We start from the raw sequence: 22,059 nt of genomic DNA, 5'->3' as shown, positions 1-22,059 counted from the left end.
AGGGATGCATGTAGTGCCATTTCTATAACTAGGGTGTGCCTAACACGGTATAGAATACTAGCATGAAGTGGACTTGGTGTGCTGATATCTAGGTGCAACTGTTTAGGCCATGTCAATGACAAGGGTATATTGCCGTACTTAAGTGCATATTGCAACATGCATAACTCATGCATGTCGCTAGGTGGAACACTCATGACATGCCCATGCTCCATTCATAGGTACAGCCTATTTGCATTTTCATGCAAAGCTACATGCGTGCCATATTTACAGAATAGCACCTAGCACTTATACGCATATCAAGGGCGCCAATCCCGCATGTAAATGCCATTATTCTCTAAATTCTGGCACAGAACTGGTGCCGTAATTTTGGTGCGTTTTATAAAATTGCCCTTCACAAGACAAAAGAGCTCAGTGGAGCTATTATCTAGAGAAACTTACTAGCAGAGACAAAAACCTGTTATTAATTAGCTCACATGTTTTTCAGTAGAAGCTCAAAGTGAGCTACATTCAGGTATGGTAGGTATTTTTCTATCCCCTGTGGGCTCAAAGTCTAAAGTCTGTAGATGAGACAATGGAGGGTTAAGTTGATATTTTATTGACTGGATAATATAGAATTATATTGCATGTACATTCCAGATTTTCTTGCTGGTTCTCTTCAACCTAAGATTTAGTGTGGACAGAATACAAGCAATGAGTAAAGGAAAGTGATACGACCAAGATCACAAGGAATATGATGGGATTTTAATTCTGGCTTGTCTGGTTTTAGTCTACTGCTCTAACTGCTAGCATACAATACTCCTGCACTACAATCTAGTCATTGATGAGCTTGCCTTAGCTCTATAAGGATTTATCTAGTTAATTACCTGTCCTGACTCAGTTGGGTTCATCTGCCAGTTATTGACATATGTTGGCTTTAGCTGAGTAATAGAAATGCAATGCAATTTGTGGGAGGGGCAAAACGTTCTCTTCCTGTTACAGTTTATTCTGGATTTGATATACTGTCATTACAATCTCTTGGTTACATCGGTTAACAATAAAAGCAATAATAAAAACAGAAAGGAACACCACTGTTAGATAAAACAGCAAGTCCTACATACAGGAAAAAGTAGGGGAACTGAAGAGCCTGGGACTGTGAGTGCAAGTTGGAGCCAAAATCAGAGATGGGGAGACTCTATCTACTCCCACACATTGTTGTTACACTGGCTTTATTGTCGGGCCTTTTCAAAAAGGTTTGGACTAGGAGAAAACAGATTCTGAACAATGCTGAAAGTAGATTTGCTTATCTGTATAGGACCATAGTGCATGTTACAGTTATGAATAACCACAGAAACCCCTGGAGTGGCAGCATATTGCCTAATAGAGAAAAAAAAGGGTTGACCACAACAGCGAAAAATGCTTCTGCTTGTCCTCGCCAATTATCTCACATTGTAGCATAGTTATTAAAATGGTCATTCTTTCCACCTTTCCCCCTTCCCCATAGGCCTTGCATGGAAGAAATTCCTCCCTTCTGGTAATATCTGTTCATATCTGTGAATACATATTTATTTAGGCTTCATATCTACACCATCATTTTTCTCTGCACTCAGGAATGAATCATTACAGCACACAGAGGGCCTCCACATTTCTTGTTTCCTTCACTTTACTGAGGGAATATATCAGAACTTGAGGAGTAGGTGAGGTGACAGGATCTACAAATTCTTTGACCACATATCCAGTGCCCCAGATAATTAGAACAGGATTTGCCGCCTTGGGAGAGGATATGGGGAACAAGTATTCTGAGTTTGTAAAGGAATTCGGGAAGAACATGCGGGGATAATTCTTTGTATGCCAAAAGCATTAGCTAAACTTTTCTCTTTTGTTTCTTTTTAGGTCAGGTGGTCACAATGAGGATCTTTCCTTCCAGTTCCGTCTTTCCTGTTTTGTTCTTCTTTATTTTGATGATTCATGACATCACTCAGGTGTGGTCCCTGGAGCCTGCGACTCAAAAGCCCAGAAAAATCTCAGAAAGAAAGAACCCTCAAAAGCAAGAGCTGTGGTTAGAGCACCACCGCCGGGGCCATCGCTACAAACAGGGTATATTGAAGAACAGCAGGTCTCGTGGCCCATCCTCCAGAGCCCAGGGGCCCATAGTAAAGAGTCCATGGCTACCAAAAGATTATTCAGTCCGGGAGGAAATGGACAAGGTTTCTCTTACGGGTGCAGAATTTCTGCATCCTGAAAGGGAGAATCAGTCTCCAGGGCCAAACCAGAAGCACAAACACCTCAGTCACAAGCACCAGATGAAGCAGTATAGAGGTGAGTCCGAATCGGAGTAATATAGGTCTCTTACACATGTCCACAAGCAGCAACTCAAGTCAGCTTCAAACAGATGTACAATATTAGGGTGAGATCATCATGTGGCATGGTAAACACACACAAGCCAGCTCTGAAAAGTCATACCACAGTACTGTGAGATCACCAGGTAGAACACGCACACATGTACACAATAATTCAAACATAGGTGCTTGTGCAGGTATTGGAGCCTGGACATAGGCGCATAAGTAGCAATTGTCTAGGCACACAAAAACCCACCTATAAAGGGGTAAAGTTAAGGGAAGGGCAAATTAATGTGGATTCTTCTAAAAGAAAATCAGACAGAGGGAAAAGATGCATGTTATATGCCACTACATGTACAGGCTAAAGAGAAGTGATTTTTATATGTATCTTTTGTTTTTTATCAGTCTTAAGAAACATCAGTGAAAATGGTGAAGAGATCCTCTGTAATATAACTACAATGAATTAAAAATGAAGGATTCTTACTAAGTTATCTGACTATAGGCCTTATTCAATAAAGATGTTTCTATAGTTAAAGTCATTTCAAAATAAGGCCTTATGGGTTCTGTGCAAGAGTTGTGCATTGCAGAGAAAGACTGGGGGGGGGGGGGCATGTGAAGGCTTATTTTATAAGGGGGTGGTTCCTAGATTTAGGTACTAGGAAAGCGCTTATTTGAAGTCTGTTCTCTAAAGAAAAGTAGGCATCTAATTGTCTTTATAAAATGCTAGTCTAATGGGCCCTTTTATGAAGGTGCAGTAGGGCTACCACACAGGTAGCACGTGGGACATCATTTTTATTTCCTAGTGCAGGGGGTGGGGACCCTTTACTGCCTGCTAAATAGGAGGAGGCAGGGGCTCAGGTGGTAATGGCTACATGCTAATTTGGAAATTAGCGTGTGGCTATTAATGGATGTAATTGAAATTTGGCCATTTTAGAGCCACGCTAAAAAGTGGCTGGAGCATGTGGGAAACCCATGCGCTAAAACTACTGCTGGCCACTTTTTGGCCACCTAAGTCACCTTATGTATGCCTACTTCACAGGTGCAGACATTTACACCAATCAGAGAGCTGTTGTACATTCTTATGCCTAGATTGTAAAACGTGCGTAGATTATACAATTTCATAATCTATGCACTCAAAGTCCACCCATGTAAATGCCCACCGCAACTAGGAGCCTACTTCTACATATAGGTATTCACATACACATGTAATGACTGGAATATTGGCGTCTACACATTTTTTTTGCCATCTAAAATTAGGAATGGGCAGTTGTTAACAATGACAGAGGAAATGTCAAAACAATATTTCCTCTTTTTTTTTGTTGCTGGATAGAGTTTTGTTTGCAAATGACAGCACCCCCCTCCCCCTCCCCACACACACACACATGCTCCAAACCCTATCTTCTAAGTGCCCTTCTTTACAGCCACCTCTTCCAATTCCCGCCCTCCAACTCTCACAAAACTAGAGTAAATAGTCACAGCCACCACATTAGATGTGGCCACATCATGGGCAGAAGTGGATAAGCATCTCTCCTGTCCCAGTGATCCCTACTGGACCACCATGGATTGAAGTGTCTCATGGAGAGGGGTGGCTGTAAGTGATAGATGTGGAGAAGGAGGGCCAGACTGTTGGGGCTTGGTGGGGAGGGAGGGAGGGGGGCATGGGTGCCCCAGGTAGTGGGTCAGAAAATTTTAATTTTGTATTGTCTCCTGTGATAACAAAAGGGGGGAGGAACTCCCAACAAAATGGAAATGCCCCCAACGACATGGGAAAATGAACATTTTCTGGCTGCCCATCCCTTCCTAAAACCAGGCAGCTGTTTATAGAATTGCCCTCTGAAAGATTATTGAAAGTCATCTCTCTATATCTATTTTTTTAGAACTTCTTTCCCATCCTTATCTCTTGGCATCACCAGTTGTATCTGACACCCTGGAATGGCAATGTCATAACAGATCTCTGTAAGCCACATTGAGCCTGCAAATAGGTGGGAAAATGTGGGATACAAATGCAATAAATAAATAAATAAATAAATTATGTGTATGGCAGAGAAGGACTAGAGGACTGAATGTGTATTTTTTTTATAATACCTGTCTCAGACACTGCTTCTGATCTAGATCACATTTCTCTGCTTAAAGATCCATCAGTTTTGGAAAAGCAGAGTCAGAACATCGTACGTGAAGGAACTGCTGTAAGTGACATACCCACCAATCATATCGGCCAGACTGCTGCTTCCACTGAAGGATCATCAGCAGTATCTCCTCGGCCCCAGGTAAAAATGCTGCTATTATGGTGTAGTTAAGAGACATGTGTGACTCTATATCGCCACTTTCTTTGGATCTCCTTGTCACAAACCAGGAATATTTCTAAAGCCTGTACTGTTTACTGGATCTTATTAGAGATATGGGAAGGACAATGTTCACACAGTTTTACCTGGGTATGTTTTAGAAATCAGGACTGAGGCATGAGACTGAATCAAGCACATACAGTACATATCAGTACATATATTTTGCAACATCTATGCCTTTCTGAAGCCTGAGGGGTAAAGGTGTGGGGCAGACCAGTTGCTAGACAAACTATGCCCTGAACAAGGGTTGGCTTGGATGCTCAGATTCATAACTTTACAGTTGCCCTTGTGGCAACCCTGGGAAGTAGGTGATAGGCCTTGAATGAGTTCAGTTTTAAAGAATTCTGATTATTTGTATTTTACTATGTCATTGCTCCTTGTCTCCCCACATCTGTCCAAACCAGGGATCTTTTCTATTCTCTTCTTCTATTCTTTGTACTTTCTTCTAATATTATAAACCACTTTGTTACTGTACATGTAAAACACTACAGATTTTATTTATACCTCTGATGCAGGTGGAGACCGAAATGCAGTTTTTCCTATTTTTATCATTTTTTTTTATGTCCATTGGTCTGTTTCTACTCCTTTTGTGTTTTTTGGGCAGGGATTCTAAAGCCAGAGAAGACAGAAAGCACCCAAGGCAGTATGACTTTACAAATTTAATTATTGCTTAAAGATGACCAGACACCAAATGCAACCATGTTTCAGTCTCCGCCTGCATCAGAGGTATAATAAAATTTGTGAAACATTCAAAAACAATTTAAAAACATAAGTGTCTTATTACATAAAAAAACAATTATAAATTTAGATAAAACAATATTAAATATAGCCATACTACATCTAATCAACATGTACTAAAACCATAAATAGGAACAAATATTATTTATTTATACTGTTATGTCTCACTTCCACATCTGAATCCCAGACTAAATTCCTATTCTCCTAACTAAACATCAAAGTAAAAAATCTAAAAGGAACCTCATAACAACTATTTTGCATACTTCCCATAACCCAGTCAATTATCTACAGTGTTGGAACTAGTTACCCATGTTCATTCTTATATGCCAGTGTGCTCATATTCAAATTGTACTTAATAACTGGCAATTATATTTAAAAGTAAAAAATGGTATTTCCAATACAAAGAAGTCTGCTGCTGACTTTTCTTAGGAAACAGTTCTTTATTGCATTGCCCCATATGGCTAAATATTATAAAGAAAAAATGACAGTCCATTAGAAGAGAACCTTTCATCTTTAGTAGCAGGAAAAAGATTAGCTGAGGTTCAAATATTAAAAAAAAAGCAACTTAATAGCTCTAACTAATATCTTTATCAGATTATTCAATAGTCAAAAACAAAATAATCAAATCTTTATACATCAAGACAAATCCCGCTCAGCTCACAGGTTTTTTTTTTCTTATCAAGATGTCATAATGTAAGTTATGTTATGTCTTATTAACTTGTAGGGTGTTGAATATATTTATGACAATAGATAAATAGAAATAGAAAAAGTAGTACTACTATTACATATATATATCAGCTTGCCACAGATACCCAGGTAACCCTCTCATTCTCTTCACTCCCAGCAGTCACTCCCTCCACACCTCCAGCTTCTCCAAGTAGCTTTTCTCTCTCCACCCCAACTGTCACTTTTTGTCCTCCAGATCGCCATCAACCCTAGCCCCTGCAGTCACTCTCCACCCCCAGCCCCCCAGCACTCACATTTTTTCTCAGTGTCTCCTCCTGCACTGGTCTGCCTAGTTCCCTCTGAAGGCCTCCTTTCTCCACAGCTCCAAGATTGGGCATTATTCCCCTGCAGCTGCTATGATTGGCCTACGGAAGAAAGGGTAAAGGGTCATGGATTTGATAAACCACCTTTCGGTGGTATAACCAAAGCAGTTTACATCAGTGGCGTTCCTAGGGGGGCTGACACCTGGGGCGGATCGCCGATGCGCCCCGCCCCACGGGTGCAGCGCCCCCCCCCCGGATGCAGCGCGACCCCCCTGGCGAAAGGACACTCCCCCAGCGAAAGAACCCCCCCCCGGTGCACGCCGCTGGGGGGGTGCCGCATGCGCCTGTCCGTCGTTCGTTCCATGCTCCCGCTCTGCCCCGGAACAGGAAGTAACCTGTTCCGGGGCAGAGGGAGCATGGAACAAATGACGGACAGGCACCCCCCCCCCCCCCCAGCGGCGTGCACCCAGGGCGGACCGCACCCCCCCCCTAGGAACGCCACTGGTTTACATATTTTATATCCAGGTAATTTCTCTGTCCCTAGTGGGCTCACAATCTACGTTTTGTACCTGGGGCAAGGGAGGGTTAGGGGGTCCTTTTTACTAAGCTGCAGTAAAAGAGGGCCTGCACTGGCATCAGCATGTGTTTTTGATGAACACTGAGGCCCTCTTTTACCACAGCGTGTAAAAGACTGAAATGTATGTGTGGTAAGTGAACCACTTGCCACGTGGACATTTCGGGGGCGGGGGGGGGGGGGAAGCACTTACTGCCACCCAGTGACGTGGCAGTAATGGTTCCCACACTATCCCAGTGTAGAAAATATTTTGTAGCGCCAGAAATGGTGTGCGCTGAGGGTGTGAACTACTGCCAGACTCCTCTGGTAGCCCGGCAGTAGTTGCGGATTGGCATGCGGCAAGCGCACTGCCGCACGCCAGCCCTTTAGTAAAAGGGCCCCTAAGTGACTTGCCCAGTCACGAGAAGCTGCAGTGGGAATTAAACCCAGTCCCCCAGATTCTCAAGACACTGCACTAACCATTATGTTGCTCCTCCACTGCCAAGTTACCTTGGCCTCTTCCCTTTGTGGCTACTCTGACTCAGCCTGCCGCTGACCTGCCACTTTCATATATGTGCCCAACACTGCCAAACACTCCCAAAACTAATCCTTGGGGCAGTGTGCACCTGCACATGCCACCCTCCAGTAACAGAGCCATACTGTTACTTATATATATACTAGCCGTTAAGCCCGTAAAAACGGGCGAGTATTGCAGCCCTCCTCTCTCCCCTGGCCTCACCCCGTCCACCGATCCTCCCCCCCATATCCAGCGACCCTCCTCTTTCCCTTGGCCTCCCCCCCTCCCCCCATGTCCAGCAACCCTCCTCTGTGCCCTGCTCTCACCCCAAGTCCAGCAACCATGGCCTCTCCCCCCCTGCCCTCCCCCCAATCCCCGCTGCCGCTCCCTCCCCCCTCCATGCCGGGCCCCCTGCACTGACCTGACAGTGCTTCTCACCTCTGTGTGAAAGCGCTACAGGCAGCAACAGATCGCTCTGCTGCTGCCTGCAGCGCTTCCACACGGAGGTGAGAGGCGCTGTCAGGTCAGTGCAGGGGGCCCGATACGGAGGGGGGCGGGAGAGGTGGCGGGGATGGGGGGAGGGTGGAGGTTCTTTCGCGCGATGTTCCTTTCCAGGCGGCAGCGGCAGCATCCGACAAATCGACTCCGTTTCCCTCTCTGTTCCACCCTCTGACGTCATGACGTCTTGACACGAGGGCGGGACAGAGAGGGAAGTCTATACTGCGCATTTGCAAGTGAGTACGGTCACTTGCCATTTATATGTTTGATATAGAGAGACAGAGAGAATTATTTATGCATATCAAGGTGTGAAATACTAGGCAATGTGTTTCTGGTTATGCATCAGTTTGGCTAGAGGGAGCACCGGAGAATATAGAGCTCTGGAAGAAGCTGAGTTCATAGGAATTCTGGGAAATATAGTCCCTGGGAGTCCTGAAGTGCCAGAAAGCAAGGTCATATAGGAGACAAGCAGTCTGAGCTGTAAAGAGGAAGCAACAAGGGCTTAGGATACAGGTGAAGGTAACTGAGATCTGGAGTTCATTTGCAGTCTGCCAGTGAAAGGAACAAAAACCCAGACTATTTGTAGAGATGTAGAAGGAATGACCAGCAAAGCTATAGCATGGTTCAGGAGGGACATGTAAAGGTAGAATTCTGGGCTTAATTGTCAGACCTTGAAATGAGGTAGGAACATGAATTTTGCTATATATTTTGGATTAAGGAATAGTCGATGTTTGGGAAGTTGACATTGTTTGCTGTGAACAGTCTTGACTCCAAGGTTACTAGGTGAATGCTTTACTATGGCTTGGGATCATCTTCGACTCCTCTGCACAAATTCAACAGACTGCTAAAACCTGTCATTTCTTTCTCTATAATATCACCAAAATTTGTCCTTTCCTTTCTGAGCACACTACCAGAACCCTTATCCACACTCTTATCACTTCTCGCTTAGACTATTGCAACCTGCTTCTCACAGGCCTCCCACTAAGCCATCTCTCTCCCCTTCAATCTGTTCAAAATTCTGCTGCATGACTTATATTCCGCCAATGTCGCTATGCTCATATTAGCCCTCTCCTCAAGTCACTTCATTGGCTCCCTATTCGTTTCTGCATATAGTTCAAACTCCTCTTATTGACTTACAAGTGCATTCACTCTGCAGCTCCTCGGTACCTTTCCACTCTTATCTCTCCATACACTCCTCCCCGGGAACTCCGTTCACTGGGTAAATCTCTCTTACCTGTACCCTTCTCCTCCACTGCTAGCTCCATACTCCGTTCCTTTTATCTTGCTGCACCATATACCTGGAATAAACTTCCTCAGCCTGTACGTCAACCTCCATCTCTGGCTGTCTTCAAATCTAGGCTAAAAGCCCAACTTTTTGATGTTGCTTTTAACTCCTAATCCTTACTCACTTGTTCAGCACCCATTTTTATCATTCCCACCTTTGTAACTCCCTTATTTGTCCTGTTTCTCTGTCCTAGTTAGATTGCAAGGTCTTTCGAGCAGGGAGTGTCTGTTTATGTCCAGTGTACAGCGCTGTGTATGTCTAGTAGCGCTATAGAAATGATAAATAGTAATTGTAGTACTTAAAATATCTGTTCTGGGGGAACAGACAAGCTAGAAGAGGTAATTGCAGTGCCATTAGATATTCAGTCTGTCTTAAAGCCAGAGGGCTATTTGTGGACTAAGAATATGATTGATGAGGGGCCCAGGAGAAATACTGTCCTGTTTGATTAACATTGAGTCTGATATCTGTGACAAAGAGCCCAAGAGCTGTAGTTAAGGAGCTGAAAGAGTAAGTAAGCTGGCATATTAAAGGCCCTAGTCTGTGCAATAGAAAGTCAGACACGTTGTAAAAAGGGAAGATTTATTGCCTTTTTGGAAAATGAATTAAATTGTGCAAAGACCAGGAGGTTTGCTGTTTAAAGCCTATAGTTTTTACCATGGTGGGGCAGGAAAGCTGTATCTAGGGAATGTTACTGTTTATGCCTGTGCTTTGGACTAGTTGTGTACAAGGGCTATATGGTAGTCATGGAACGTTGTTAATTACAAGCCCATGGTAAAACACATACATAAATCTATAAATAAAACATGTAAGTAGTACACAAGTGTTCTGCCTCATTGATGAAAAGGGAAGAGATTGCTGAATTCTTGACCCAAAGAGCTAGCCTAGAGGATGAGTCTGACAAAAGGTCAACATATTTTCTTCAAATAATGCAAGAACTAGGATATTCACACATGCAAATATGAATTTATGCACACATCTACCCACATATATTAAAACTGTGAGAGATACATGGTTTCTTTCTCTCATTGTCAACTGTAGGTTCATCGCAGGAAAGATGGAGATGTAATGCCCACTCTCGACATGACATTGTTTGACTGGACAGATTATGAGGACTTAAAGCCAGAATCTTGGCCATTAGATAACAAAAAAGGTAATTTTCCACTAAGTCTTATATCATGTGAAGCACCATATCCTCTTGCACTATTCCTTGTAACTGATAACTTCTGATATGGAATCCCAAGTGATTAAAAAAAAACAGTGGCCAAAGGCTACCTACACTTGGACCAATCCAAAGAGAAGAGATGGTCAAATCTAAAAATATAATACTGAATATTGGAAAGCAGTATTATATACACAGTGAAGATTATAACTATTCAACCATCAAATATAATAATTTACCTCTCTCATTCAAGTTACAGTTTCCAAGTCAGTGTCAAAAATAATAATAAATTGCAAAACAAAATGTGGGCTTTTAAGGGGCAATTCTATAGCTAAACACTAATTCTGTAATGGCATCTGGGAATCCAGATTCTGTTATAAAATACTAAAATAAGTTGACATTTATGCACCAATATTTAGACCCACCCACTTAGGCCATATCAATAGCAGGTGCAAATGCACGTCTACATGTGACACAGTTACATGCCTAAATGTGAGACCCGTCCATAAATTTACACGCTAACCTTTGGATTCTATAAAGGTTGTCCATATTTGGGCACAGATCCCAGACCTATGCAGAAACGAATTAATTAATAAGCCATTAATAATAAATGATTGACGTTAACTGGCACTAATTAGGGCTTACATGCAGACCTGCCTATGCCAGTGGTTCCCAAGCCTGGTCCAGGAGGCCCCCCCCCCCCCAGCCAGTCAGGTTTTCAGGATAACCATGAGTGGTTAGTGCAGTGGGTGGGGAACTGGGTTCAAATCCCACTGCAACCTAATGGCTAGTACAGGGGCCTGAGATCCTAGGGAACTGGGTTCAATTCCCACTGCAGCTCCTTGTGACCCTGGGTGACTCACTTGGCCCTCCATTGCCCCAGGCAGGGGCGTAGCCACGGGTGGGCCTGGACGGGCCCAGGCCCACCCACTTTCCCTCCAGGCCCACCCATCCAAATCCTTCATCGCTGTCGCTGCCTTTTCTCCTGCGGCTTCCGGGAGGCAGCGATCAGCGTTACCTGTCAGTGCCTGCCCTGAAATTGGGCTTCTCTTCTCCCCAGGCTTCGCTTCGCCCCGCTCCTTTCTTCGCTCGTCGCGCTGCACTGCTATTCAAACAGGCAGCTCCGCTCCTCTCTGCCGCGTCTATCCGGCCCTCTGATGCACTTCCTGTTTAGTAGGGCCAGATAGACGCGGCAGAGAGGAGCGGAGCTGCCTGTTTGAATAGCAGTGCAGCGCGACGAGCGAAGAAAGGAGCGGGGCGAAGCGAAGCCTGGGGAGAAGAGAAGCCCAATTTCAGGGCAGGCACTGACAGGTAACGCTGATCGCTGCCTCCCGGAAGCCGCGGGAGAAAAGGCAGCGACAGCGATGAAGGATTTGGATGGGTGGGCCTGGAACAGTAAGTGCTGGATTTGTGGTTGGTTGGGGGGGAGGGGGGAAGGGATACTTTTGCCAGGGACAGAGTCAGACTTGTAGGAGGAAGGGGATTAGAGGGAACTGGGAAGGAAGAGAGCTGCTGGAGGTGGGAGGAAAAGGAGGAGGGGATCAGGATAGAAGGGAGAGAGCTGCTGGACATGGGAGGAAGGGGCTGGAAAGCTTCTGGAAGAGGGAGGGAAGGGAGAGAGCTGCTAGACATGGGAGGAAGGGGCTGGAAAGCTTCTGGAAGAGGGAGGGAAGGGAGAGAGCTGCTGGACATGGGAGGAAGAGGAGGAGGAGACTGAATGGAAGGGAGAGAGCTGCTGGACATGGGAGGGAGAGGAGGAAGGGGCTAGAGAGCTGCTGGACAAGGGAGGAAGAGGAGGAAGGGACTGGAGGGAAGGGAGAGAGCTGCTGGACATGGGAGGAAGAGAAGGAGGGGACGATGGAAGGGAGAGAGCCCCTGAAGGAAGGGGAGGAGGGGACTGAATGGAAGGGAGAGAGCTGCTGGACATGGGAGGGAGAGGAGGAAGGGGCTGGATGGAAGGGAGAGAGCTGCTGGACAAGCTAGGAACAGGAAGAAGGGACTGGAGGAAAGGGGGAGAGCTCCTGGACATGGGAGGAACAGGAGGAGGGGACTGGATGGAAGGGAGAGAGCTGCTGGACATGGGAGGGAGAGGAGGAAGGGGTTGGAGAGCTGCTGAACAAGGGAAGAAGGGACTGGAGGGAAGGGAAAGAGCTGCTGGACATGGGAGGAAGAGAAGGAGGGGACGATGGCAGGGAGAGAGCTGCTGAAGGAAGAGGAGGAGGGGATCTGGGTGGAAGGGAGAGAGCTGTGGGAGGAAGAGGAGGAGGGGATCTGGATGGAAGGGAGAGAGCTGCTGGACATGGGAGGAGAACTGGAGGGAAGGGAGAGAACTGCTGGTACAGCACAAGGAGAGAGGGAAGGGAAACAGAGATACCAGACCAAGGAGATGAAGGAAAAGGGAATATTAAACCTACAGCTTGAGGGAGGGAGGCAGGAAATCAAGCAACCAAACCAGATGCTGGAAAGAGGAGGGAGTGAGAGGGAGAGAAGCTGGATGGGGTAGGGTCAGAGAGGGTAGAGATATATTGGCACTGGGGACAAAGAGAGGGGAGAAGATGGACAGAGTAATATAGGGACACAGAGAAAGGAGATACTAAACATGGAGGAAGATAGAGGTACAGAGATGGAAGAAGATGGAAGGATGGCAGAGAAAGAGGGAAAACATGGAAGGATGGCAGAGAAAGAGGGAAAACGGATGGATGGGGAGAGAGACACTGGATGGAAGGATGCAGAGAGAAAGGGGAGAGACTGGAAGGATGTGGAGAGAGAAGGGACACTGAACAGAAAAGGGTAGAGAGATAGACACTGGTTAGAAGGAGGGAGAGAGACATTAGATGGAAGGATCAGGAGAGAGGGTAGATGGGTAGAAGGATGGGAGAGAAAGAGGGAAGACGCTGGATGGAAGGATGCAGAAAGAAAGAGGGGAGACTATTGGAAGGATGGGGAGAGAGGGGAGACACTGGAAGGATGGGGAGAGAAAGAGGAGAGCTGCTGCATGGAAAGGGGGAGTAGTGAAAGATTGGAGAATAAGAGGAAGGGGCATGGGGAGAACAAGGGTGAGAAAAAGATGAAAAGCCATAAGTAGATGAAGGAAATTAAAGAATGGTAGTAAGAATGAATTAAATCTGGACACAGAGAGAGGCAGAAAAATATTGAAGAAAGCAAAGAAAAAGGAGAGAAAAATGACAAATGGCCAGGAAACCCTGGCAGAAGAGTTAAGCGAAAACGAAGGAAAGCAGAATCTAGAGACTGGGAGCAACACAGTGAGAAAAAGTAAATGGCCATACAACAAAGGTACAGAGAATAATTTTATTTTTAATTTAGGATAAAGTAATATGGTGTTAAAGTTTCAGAGACCAATACTTCCTTCCTTAGGTCAGGAGAGGATACTGTAACAGCATTATACTGACCTGAGGCAGGAGGTTTTGGCCTCTGAAAGCTCACTGAAAAGGATTAGGCTATTAAATAAATTGTCTGAAATCTGATGCACTGAAAAGCAGCACTTTACCCTGTGTGACAAATGCATCTGAGTGTGACTAAATTTTGCTGGGGGGGGGGGGGGGTACAGAGAAAATTTTGTGCCCACCCACTTTGGGTTCAGGCCCACCCAAAATTGGCAGTCTGGCTACGCCACTGGCCCCAGGTACAAATAACCTTAGATTGTGAGCCCATTAGGGACAGAAAAGTACCTGCAAAACTAGTGTATGCAAAATTGCTTTGGTGTGTCAAGTGTGGAATAAACATAAGCATTTGGGTACTAAAATGCAGGGTGCTGAGAGCGAATGATGTAACACCATCTGGGAGCCCAGATTCCGTTATAGAATAGAGCTTAAATCTGCATTTGCATGCCAAGCAGTGGCGTAGCTACATGTGGCCAGGGGGGCCTGGGCCCCTGTAGATTTGGCTCTGGACCCCCCTGCCGATGACCCGCCTGACCCCCCTCCTGCCACCAACCCACTGCCAACCCGCCGTCGTCTGCCTTTGCTGGCAGAGGACCCCAACCCCTGCCAGCCGAGGTCCTCTTCTTCTCACAAAAGGCTTCCTTCTGTTTCTGACATCCTGCACGTTGTATGTTGTACATGCAGGACGTCAGAAACAGAAGGAACCCTTTTGCAAGAAGAAGAGGACCTTGGCTGGCGGGGGTTGGGGTCTCCCTCCAGCAAAGGTAGGCGACGGCTGGGGAGGGTTGGCGGCAGGAGGGGAGGTCGAGAGGGTCATCAGCAGGGGGTCCAGGGCCAAATCTACAGGGGCCCAGGCCCCCGTGGCCCCACGTAACTATGCCACTGGTGTCCACAGGAGGGGCATGGGTGGTCCAAGAATTTGTGCACACTGTTGTAGAATATGCCTGATCCTAAAAGTTAGGCGTGGGTCCTGGCACTAGGCACTATTCTATAAGCAGCTCCCAACTTGGAGTGCTATTTATATAACAGCGGTTAACACTTATTTTTTTTCAGCACGATATGTAGAATCTAGTCCTTACTGCACTAGAAGGTCACATTTTCTACTGAGTAAGCTCAAGTGTGTGTGTGTGTTTCACATACGAGATTTCAGATATTTTACAACAAGAGCTAAAAGGAACCTCATCAATCTTCTCAAAGCATTTTGAGGCCAGGTATTTTGTACAGCTAGCTCAGTCTTGAACCACTAATTGATTTTTTTGGCAGAGAAACGACGCAAAAAAACTACTGGCAATGAGACAGTGGCTTTAGGGGAAGCATGCGATCATCACCTTGACTGCCTTCCAGGTGAGAAAGAGCCTTTTAAAATCTCTCTCTTTGTGATATGTAGATATGAAATATGCATGTGTATGAAATGCTCATATTTATGAATGTCTATATGTAAATGCTACATATGAATTTGACTGTTTGTGGCTCTCCCCACCCAAACTCAACTTAAAAGTTTAAATAGCTGAGCTAACAAGCCCTTCCCCCAGCTGAATACCTCCTCAAAGACGCCCAGATGTAGCAGCCTTCCTGTGCCACCTGATGCTGGCACTTGGCAAATACTCAGTTTTCATACATGGGCAAAAACTGAACATTGAGCAACATAGGAAAGCTGCTGTCAACTTGAATGTGTTGAAGGGAGTTCTGAGCACCTTTGAGGAGGTCTTCAGCTAGGGGGGGGGGGGGGGGCTTGTGAATCTCCACCAGCTGCAGCAAGGGTGCACCGCTGCTGGGTGGGCCTTAACCCAAAGTGAGTGGGCCCCTGCCCACCTGAGCCCACCCATGGCTACGCTACTGCTCTCCAGACATTTAAATGCTGTCATTTACATGTGGGGATGCTTCTAAAATAAGGACTATAGAGTATGTGTAACTTAGGTTTTGTGCATCTGCTTTTTTTGCAGGATCTTGCTGTGACTTAAGAGAACACATCTGCAAACTCCACAGTCGTGGTCTTAATAATAAGTGTTATGATGATTGTATGTGTACAGATGGTAAGTGATTCCTTGAAACTTTGCAGAATATACAAACAGTTCATTTTTTAATTCATCCAATCTAGATTAAAGACTTGAGGGAAAGATCCCCAAGAGAAACCCTGGGGAAAGGTCTAAGGAGACGAGCCATCAGAGATTCCAGACAAGGGTAACAATGGGAGGATATTCCAGGAAGAGATCTAGGAGAGGCTCCAACTTTAGTAACTCTCACAGGAAATCTAGGGTAGAGATTTGGCAGATACTTCAAAGAAGAACACGCACAGAAGAAGATGCCAGGGAAGGAGGGGGGGCAGAGGGGAAAGAGGGAAAGATCTGACAGGAAGTCTTCTCTAAAACATATATAATGAATCCACATCACAAAAATGAAAACTACATGCACAAACAAAAATAAACAGCATTGCAAAACATGCAAACTTTGTACCTGCTCTGAGGCAGGTGTAGGTAATGTGGAGGGGCATAATCGAATGCGAATGCCCATCTCCATGGGCATCTATATCCGAGAACAGGTACGTGAAGGGGTGGGACAGACCGTATTTTTGAAAAAAAATGGGCGTCCATCTTCCGCTTCGAAAATACGGTTTGTATGGACCAAAATGCCATGGATTTAGTCGTTTTCCGAGCTGGGCGTTTGTTTTTTTTAGCGATAATGGAAACTAAAAACACCCAGCTCAAAAACGTCCCAATCCAAGCCATTTGGTCGTGGGAGGGGCCAAGATTCGTAGTACACTCGCCCCCCTGACATGCCAGTACACCAACTGGACACCCTAGAGGTCAGTGTGGTGGATTTCAGACAACGCTCCCACATGCATAGGCCCTGGGTGCTGAGCCCCCAACCCCCCTCCCCCAAAACCCACTACCCACAAAGGTACAACACTACCATAGCTCTTAGGGGTGAAGGGGGCACCTACATGTGGGTACAGTGGGTTTTGGAGGCCTCCCATTTACCAGCACAAGTGTTACAGGTAGGGGGGGATGGGCCTGGGTCTGCCTGCCTGAAGTGCACTGCGGTACCCACTAAAAGTGCTCCAGGGACCTGCATACACGCAGGCCTCTAGGACTTGTTGCTGCTGTATAATCTTGGCATACCAGTTGACACCTGAAGACTAATGTCTCCAAAAATGTCCTTTATTGGAAAAAGCACATTTACTCACAGTTAACTGCAGATCAGAAGTTGTGCCCCACTGGCAACGAGTCTCGCTGGTACTGAGATTAGCAGTAGGTCCGAGCTGGCAGAATGGTCTACAATGCCATCTTTCAGCAACATTCAAGGTAAGAACTAAGTTCTGTAACGTGGCTAACACATGAAAGGGATCTAAAACTGTCTTACAAAAATGGCCACTACCTCATGGACTACCAGAAACAAAACAGGGCACTCTCTGACCCAGTAAGCAGAGGGAAAAGCACCATGGGAGTAGAGCCTACCAACTACCAACATCGTGAGCATGTAACGCAAGCTAGTGGAATCACGGAGCCCAATACCCACAATGCATTGCTGATGTGACTCTGCAGTGCCCTTAACAGAAAAGGTGTCACTCTCACCTGAGACCCGCATCAGAACCAGGGAAAGGCTGTCAGAGGATAGAACACATTCTGCTGTCATGGAGGTGGGTACGACATTTGAGGCTGGCATACAGGCTGGGAAAATAAAGTTTGTAAAGTGGGTTTTTTTTGGTGGGAGGGGGTTAGTGACCACTGGGAGAGTCAGGGGAGGTCATCCCCTATTCCCTCCGGTGGTCATCTGGTCAGTTGGGGCACTTTTTTGGGACTTGGACCTGAAAAAAAAGGGTCCAAATAAAGCGGACCAATTTCTCATCAAAAACGCCCTTCTTGTTTCGATTATCAGCTAAAAACGCCCATCTCTCCTCGGCCGATAACCACGCCCCAGTCCCGCCTTCGCCACGCCTCCAACACGCCCCCAACAACTTTGTTCGTTCCTGCGATGGAGTGCAGTTGAAGACGACCAAAATCGGCTTTCGATTATACCGATTTGTTCGCCCACGGGAGAAAGACGCCCATCTCCTGATTTGGGTCGAAATATGAGCGTCTTTCTCTTTCAAAAATAAGCTGGATTGTAACATAAAATAGTAACATAGTAGATGACGGCAGAAAAAGACCTGCATGGTACATCCAGTCTGCCCAACAAGATAACTCAAATGTGCCACATTTTGTGTATACCTTACCTTGATTTGTACCTGTCTTTTTCAGGGCACAGACCATATAAGTCTGCCCAGCACTATTCCCGCCTCCCACCACCGGCTCTGGCACAGACCGTATAAGTCTGCCCAGCATTATCCCCGCCTCCCAACCACCAGTCCCACCTCCCACCACTGGCTCTGGCACAGACCGTATAAGTCTGCCCAGCACTATCCCTGCCTCCCACTACCGGTATGTTTGTTTATTTATTTATGAAAAGTGTATATTCCGCACTATCACAATATTCTAGGCAGAATAGATATTACATATACAGTCCCGTCCAGTAGAAAACTGATCTAGGTGGTTAACAGTACATGTAAAGATAGCTTTATAAAGCTTTTTCTGTGTGTAAATACTAATTTACATGCAGAAAAGAGCTTTTGTAACATTTTGCAACCACATGTGCACATAGAGGGCTAAATTCATTCAATGGCCCCCAAATATAGGCCAGGAAAAAATGAATGCTAAACGCTTGGGCACTGTTTATTGAATAGCACTTAGCGCCGGGATCCGCACCCAAATCTCTCCAGCCATGATTAGGGCAAAGACCATAGAAGTCTGCCCAGCACTAGCTTTGTTTCTCAATTACTGATGTTGCTATGTAATCACTTCTACGCTTGTTTGGTTCCGTGCCTTCCATACAGGATTCTTTAGTGCAGCATTTTTGAATTCTGTTACTGTTTTCATCTCCACCACCTTCCGCAGGAAGGCATTTCAGGCATCTATCACCCTCTCTGTCAAACAGTATTCTCTGACAGTCATGAAATGCCTAGAACCTGCCTGGAGTTACCCTGCGGCCATCTGAAGGGTCTGCCCAGCACTGCCCAGACTCGCCTGCACCTGGGCCCATGCTCTATGCTAGCACCCTCCGGCTGGGTCTCATTCACTTCTGGGCTAGTCTCTCACTCTCAAGTTCAGCTTATAGCCCTGGATGTTTTTGTTTTGTTCTATTATGGCTAAAAACGTCCAAATCTTAGGAACACCTAAATTCCACCCTTAACACGACCTGACATGCCCCCTTGAGATTTGGATGCATTGCAGACTAACTGCATAAATAAACATCTCCAAGATGGGTTTTGAAAATACCGATTTGGATGTTTTGGTGAGAAAAATGTCCAAATGTTGCTTTATGCATTTTTTAGACATTTGTCTCTTTTGAAAATGAGCCCCGTATTCTTTTAGTCATATATTCACTCACATGTTCTTTCTTTTTTTTTGTTGTTGTTCAATATATTTTAAAAGGAAGTACAAATGTTGATAAGAACAAAACTTTGTAAAAAAAAAAAAAAAACAGGAAGAATTTTTTTTTTTAATTTTCACTTCTATGTTCTTATATTTTTCTTCTCCAGAATGGTCTAAGAGATATTTGTATCTTTCTTTTGTTAGGACTCCGCTGCTATGCCAAATTTCACCGGAATGGAAAAGTTAGACGAAGGAAGGGGCGCTGTGTAGAACCAGAATCCATAACAAGTGACCAGGGATCGTTTATTACTGTCTAGACATTCTTTGAAGACTCCTGAGGCAGCCTGCACAGGACATATAGCACAGTTAGAGAACAAGAGAAACAGCAATGTTTACATGATTCCAGCTGCAAGCTCCCAGGTCTAAAGTATGCTTTAACTGCATGAGAGAAGCCTTCATTAATGAAATCAGCAGGGGGAGGGAATGTAGGGGAGCTAGGTGAAAGCTAAAGAGAGAAAGAGCAGCAGATAGAGGGGAAAGGAGGGGTGAAAGCAGATTGAGTGCAGCAGAGTCTGCAGAAGCAGCAGTGTGAGGGGGGATATGAAAACACAAAACCAACTCACAGATCATGAGGGGGTAGGGACATGGAGAGGCTGAGGAGGAGGGATGTGCAGACAGGTCTATGTAAACTGGGACGCTGCAGGACCTGACCCTTTCTTTAGGGCAGATATGTCATATTGCAGACAACTTTATTTTTTTGGAACATCCAAACCACCTGGATCTTAGATAAAATGTAAACAAATAAGTCTGATGGATGCTTGAGAAGCAGAGTTTGCCATCACTGATTTAGCCTTACAGCATTGTGTACATCTGGTAACAATTTTAGGGTTTCCACCAGACTCCGTCATAAGGAACAGGCTAATCTAGTTCTGATTTTATCCTATTGTATACATGATCTTGTATTTGATTGTCTCATTGAGTCTCTCAAGAAAATCAAAACTACAAGTCCAGGTATGCAATAAGGTAAAACCAAGCCTAGATCAGGCTGTTCCTTGTGACCTGGAGTTAAGAGGCAATCCTTGCACTGTCAGACCTTCTAAGTTACCATTTCCAGGAGGGATATCGTAGGCCAGTCCTAGATTTTTTTACAGTCCCATGTTGTTGCATTTTAGTATCTGCAGGACTGATTTCAATAGGTACAATCAGGCATTACAAATATCACACTGCTTTAGCTTGCAATTTCCAAAAGGTCTCCTTCCTGGAAGTTGGAAATTTGGTAGCTCTGCACTCTAGAAATGATAAATAAGAGAATTTAAAAGGAACAGGCGAAGAACTCTGAGGCAAATGATAAATCATGAACCCCAGCACTAGAGGCTCTCATGCAGCTCTATCAGACTTTCACATAACTAGTCACATAACACAGGTAATGCAGTGACTGACTCAACTAGGCCAGAGGAGTTCTCAAACCCAGCAATTCTGTTTATGCAGAGCTGTGAAGTTACCCATTTCCAGAAGCAAGAATGTGACCGATCCTGATTTTGAACTTACATCCCCAAAGCAGTGGCATACCTACATGGGGCCAGGGGGGTCTGGGCCCCCGTAGATTTGGCCCTGGACCCCCCTGCCGACGATCCTTTTGACCCCCCCCCCCCCCCACTCCCACCGCCAACCCTCCCCCGCCATCGCCATGGGCTACCTTTGCTGGCGGGGGACCCCAATCCACGCCAGCCGAGGTCCTCTTCTTCCCGCAAAGGCTTCATTCTGTTGGACGTCAGACTCACAGAACAGAACGAAGCCTTGCAGATCAGCTGATCTGCAAGGCTTCGTTCTGTTTCTGTGAGTCTGACATCCTGCACGTTGTCAAAAACAGAATGAAGCCTTTGCGGGAAGAACAGGACCTCGGCTGGCGGGGATTGGGGTCCCCGCCAGCAAAGGTAGGCGATGACAGCGGTGGCGGGTTGGAGGTGGAAGGGGGGTCATCAAGGTTGGTGGTGGTGGCGGCGGGGGGGGTCAGCAATGGCGGGGGGGGGGGCTAAAATGTGTCCCCTCACCTCGGGCTCTGGACCCCCCTCCCGCCGAAGTCTGGCTACACCCCTACCCCAAAGCAGTGTGGTATTTGTAGTTCCTGATTCGAACCCATTGAAATTCAGTGCTCCAGATCCCATAATGCCACATGATATGATTGCCTAAAATCTCTCTCTTGGAACTGGGTAACTTGGCAGCTCTGCTTTAAGTCCACATCTTGGCTGCTATCTCTTACATAAACTTAGTTTTGCAAAAACTGACCTAAATAATAACAGCTTTCAGGAATCAATATTTCTGTGTTGTTTTTGTTTCTAAACAATGTAGAAACTTAGGTAGGGTAGGGGGAGAGAAAAAAAAGGGTGTACTTTCTGTTAAATGATTGGTGGATGGGATGGGAAAAAATACAAGGTGTGGGGAAGGGAAGTGTTACTTTATAGCAAGTACTATTATGTGTTCTGCTACATTTTCTTTGTATGTAAATAAAGCAAATAGTTAAACCTTGTTGGACTCTCTCTATATAATTTGGGCCTCTGCTGGAATAATGACAAGGCCATTAGGATGCAGAACAACACTGATTTCAAAGTGTAGATCTGGGAACCACAAATATCACACTGCTTTGGGACGTAAGGTCCGAACCAGGCCTGGAGAAAAAAAAAAAATCTCACTCCTGAAACTGGGCAATTTAACAGTTCTGCAGGAGGGAAACTTTTAGGCCAGCCCTGGTTTTTAACTTATATCCCAGTGCAGTGTGTCCTTTGTAAGTCTCTGGTGCTGCCAGTCCCTTCATGAATAAGACAAGGTTGCAAGACAGGACAGGTCTATTATCTCA

General features: G+C 45.6%; 1 protein-coding gene across 1 annotated transcript; it reads left to right on the top strand.

The window, feature by feature from the left end:
* The first annotated feature begins 1,883 nt into the window (after positions 1-1,883).
* Positions 1,884-19,810, top strand: DRAXIN (dorsal inhibitory axon guidance protein). The gene is made up of 7 exons (XM_030186101.1): positions 1,884-2,230; positions 2,267-2,295; positions 4,428-4,582; positions 10,276-10,387; positions 15,061-15,141; positions 15,741-15,830; positions 19,410-19,810. Exons 1-7 carry the CDS (start codon positions 1,884-1,886, stop codon positions 19,520-19,522), a joined length of 927 nt encoding a protein of 308 aa, XP_030041961.1. The 3' UTR covers positions 19,523-19,810.
* The last annotated feature ends 2,249 nt before the right edge of the window (positions 19,811-22,059 follow it).

This window comes from Microcaecilia unicolor, chromosome 13 (genome assembly GCF_901765095.1).
Source record: "Microcaecilia unicolor chromosome 13, aMicUni1.1, whole genome shotgun sequence".
Taxonomy (NCBI): domain Eukaryota; kingdom Metazoa; phylum Chordata; class Amphibia; order Gymnophiona; family Siphonopidae; genus Microcaecilia; species Microcaecilia unicolor.
Note: the sequence above shows the minus strand (reverse complement) of the source record. Positions and strands in the feature narration are given on the sequence as shown.

Bases quoted from the DNA above. Each gene is read 5' to 3' on its own strand.
- DRAXIN (XM_030186101.1), top strand. From the start codon at position 1,884: ATGAGGATCTTTCCTTCCAGTTCCGTCTTTCCTGTTTTGTTCTTCTTT. The intron at 2,296-4,427 runs GTGAGTCCGAAT...CTTCTGATCTAG, and splicing joins CCAGATGAAGCAGTATAGAG to ATCACATTTCTCTGCTTAAA. The intron at 15,831-19,409 runs GTAAGTGATTCC...TTCTTTTGTTAG, and splicing joins TGATTGTATGTGTACAGATG to GACTCCGCTGCTATGCCAAA.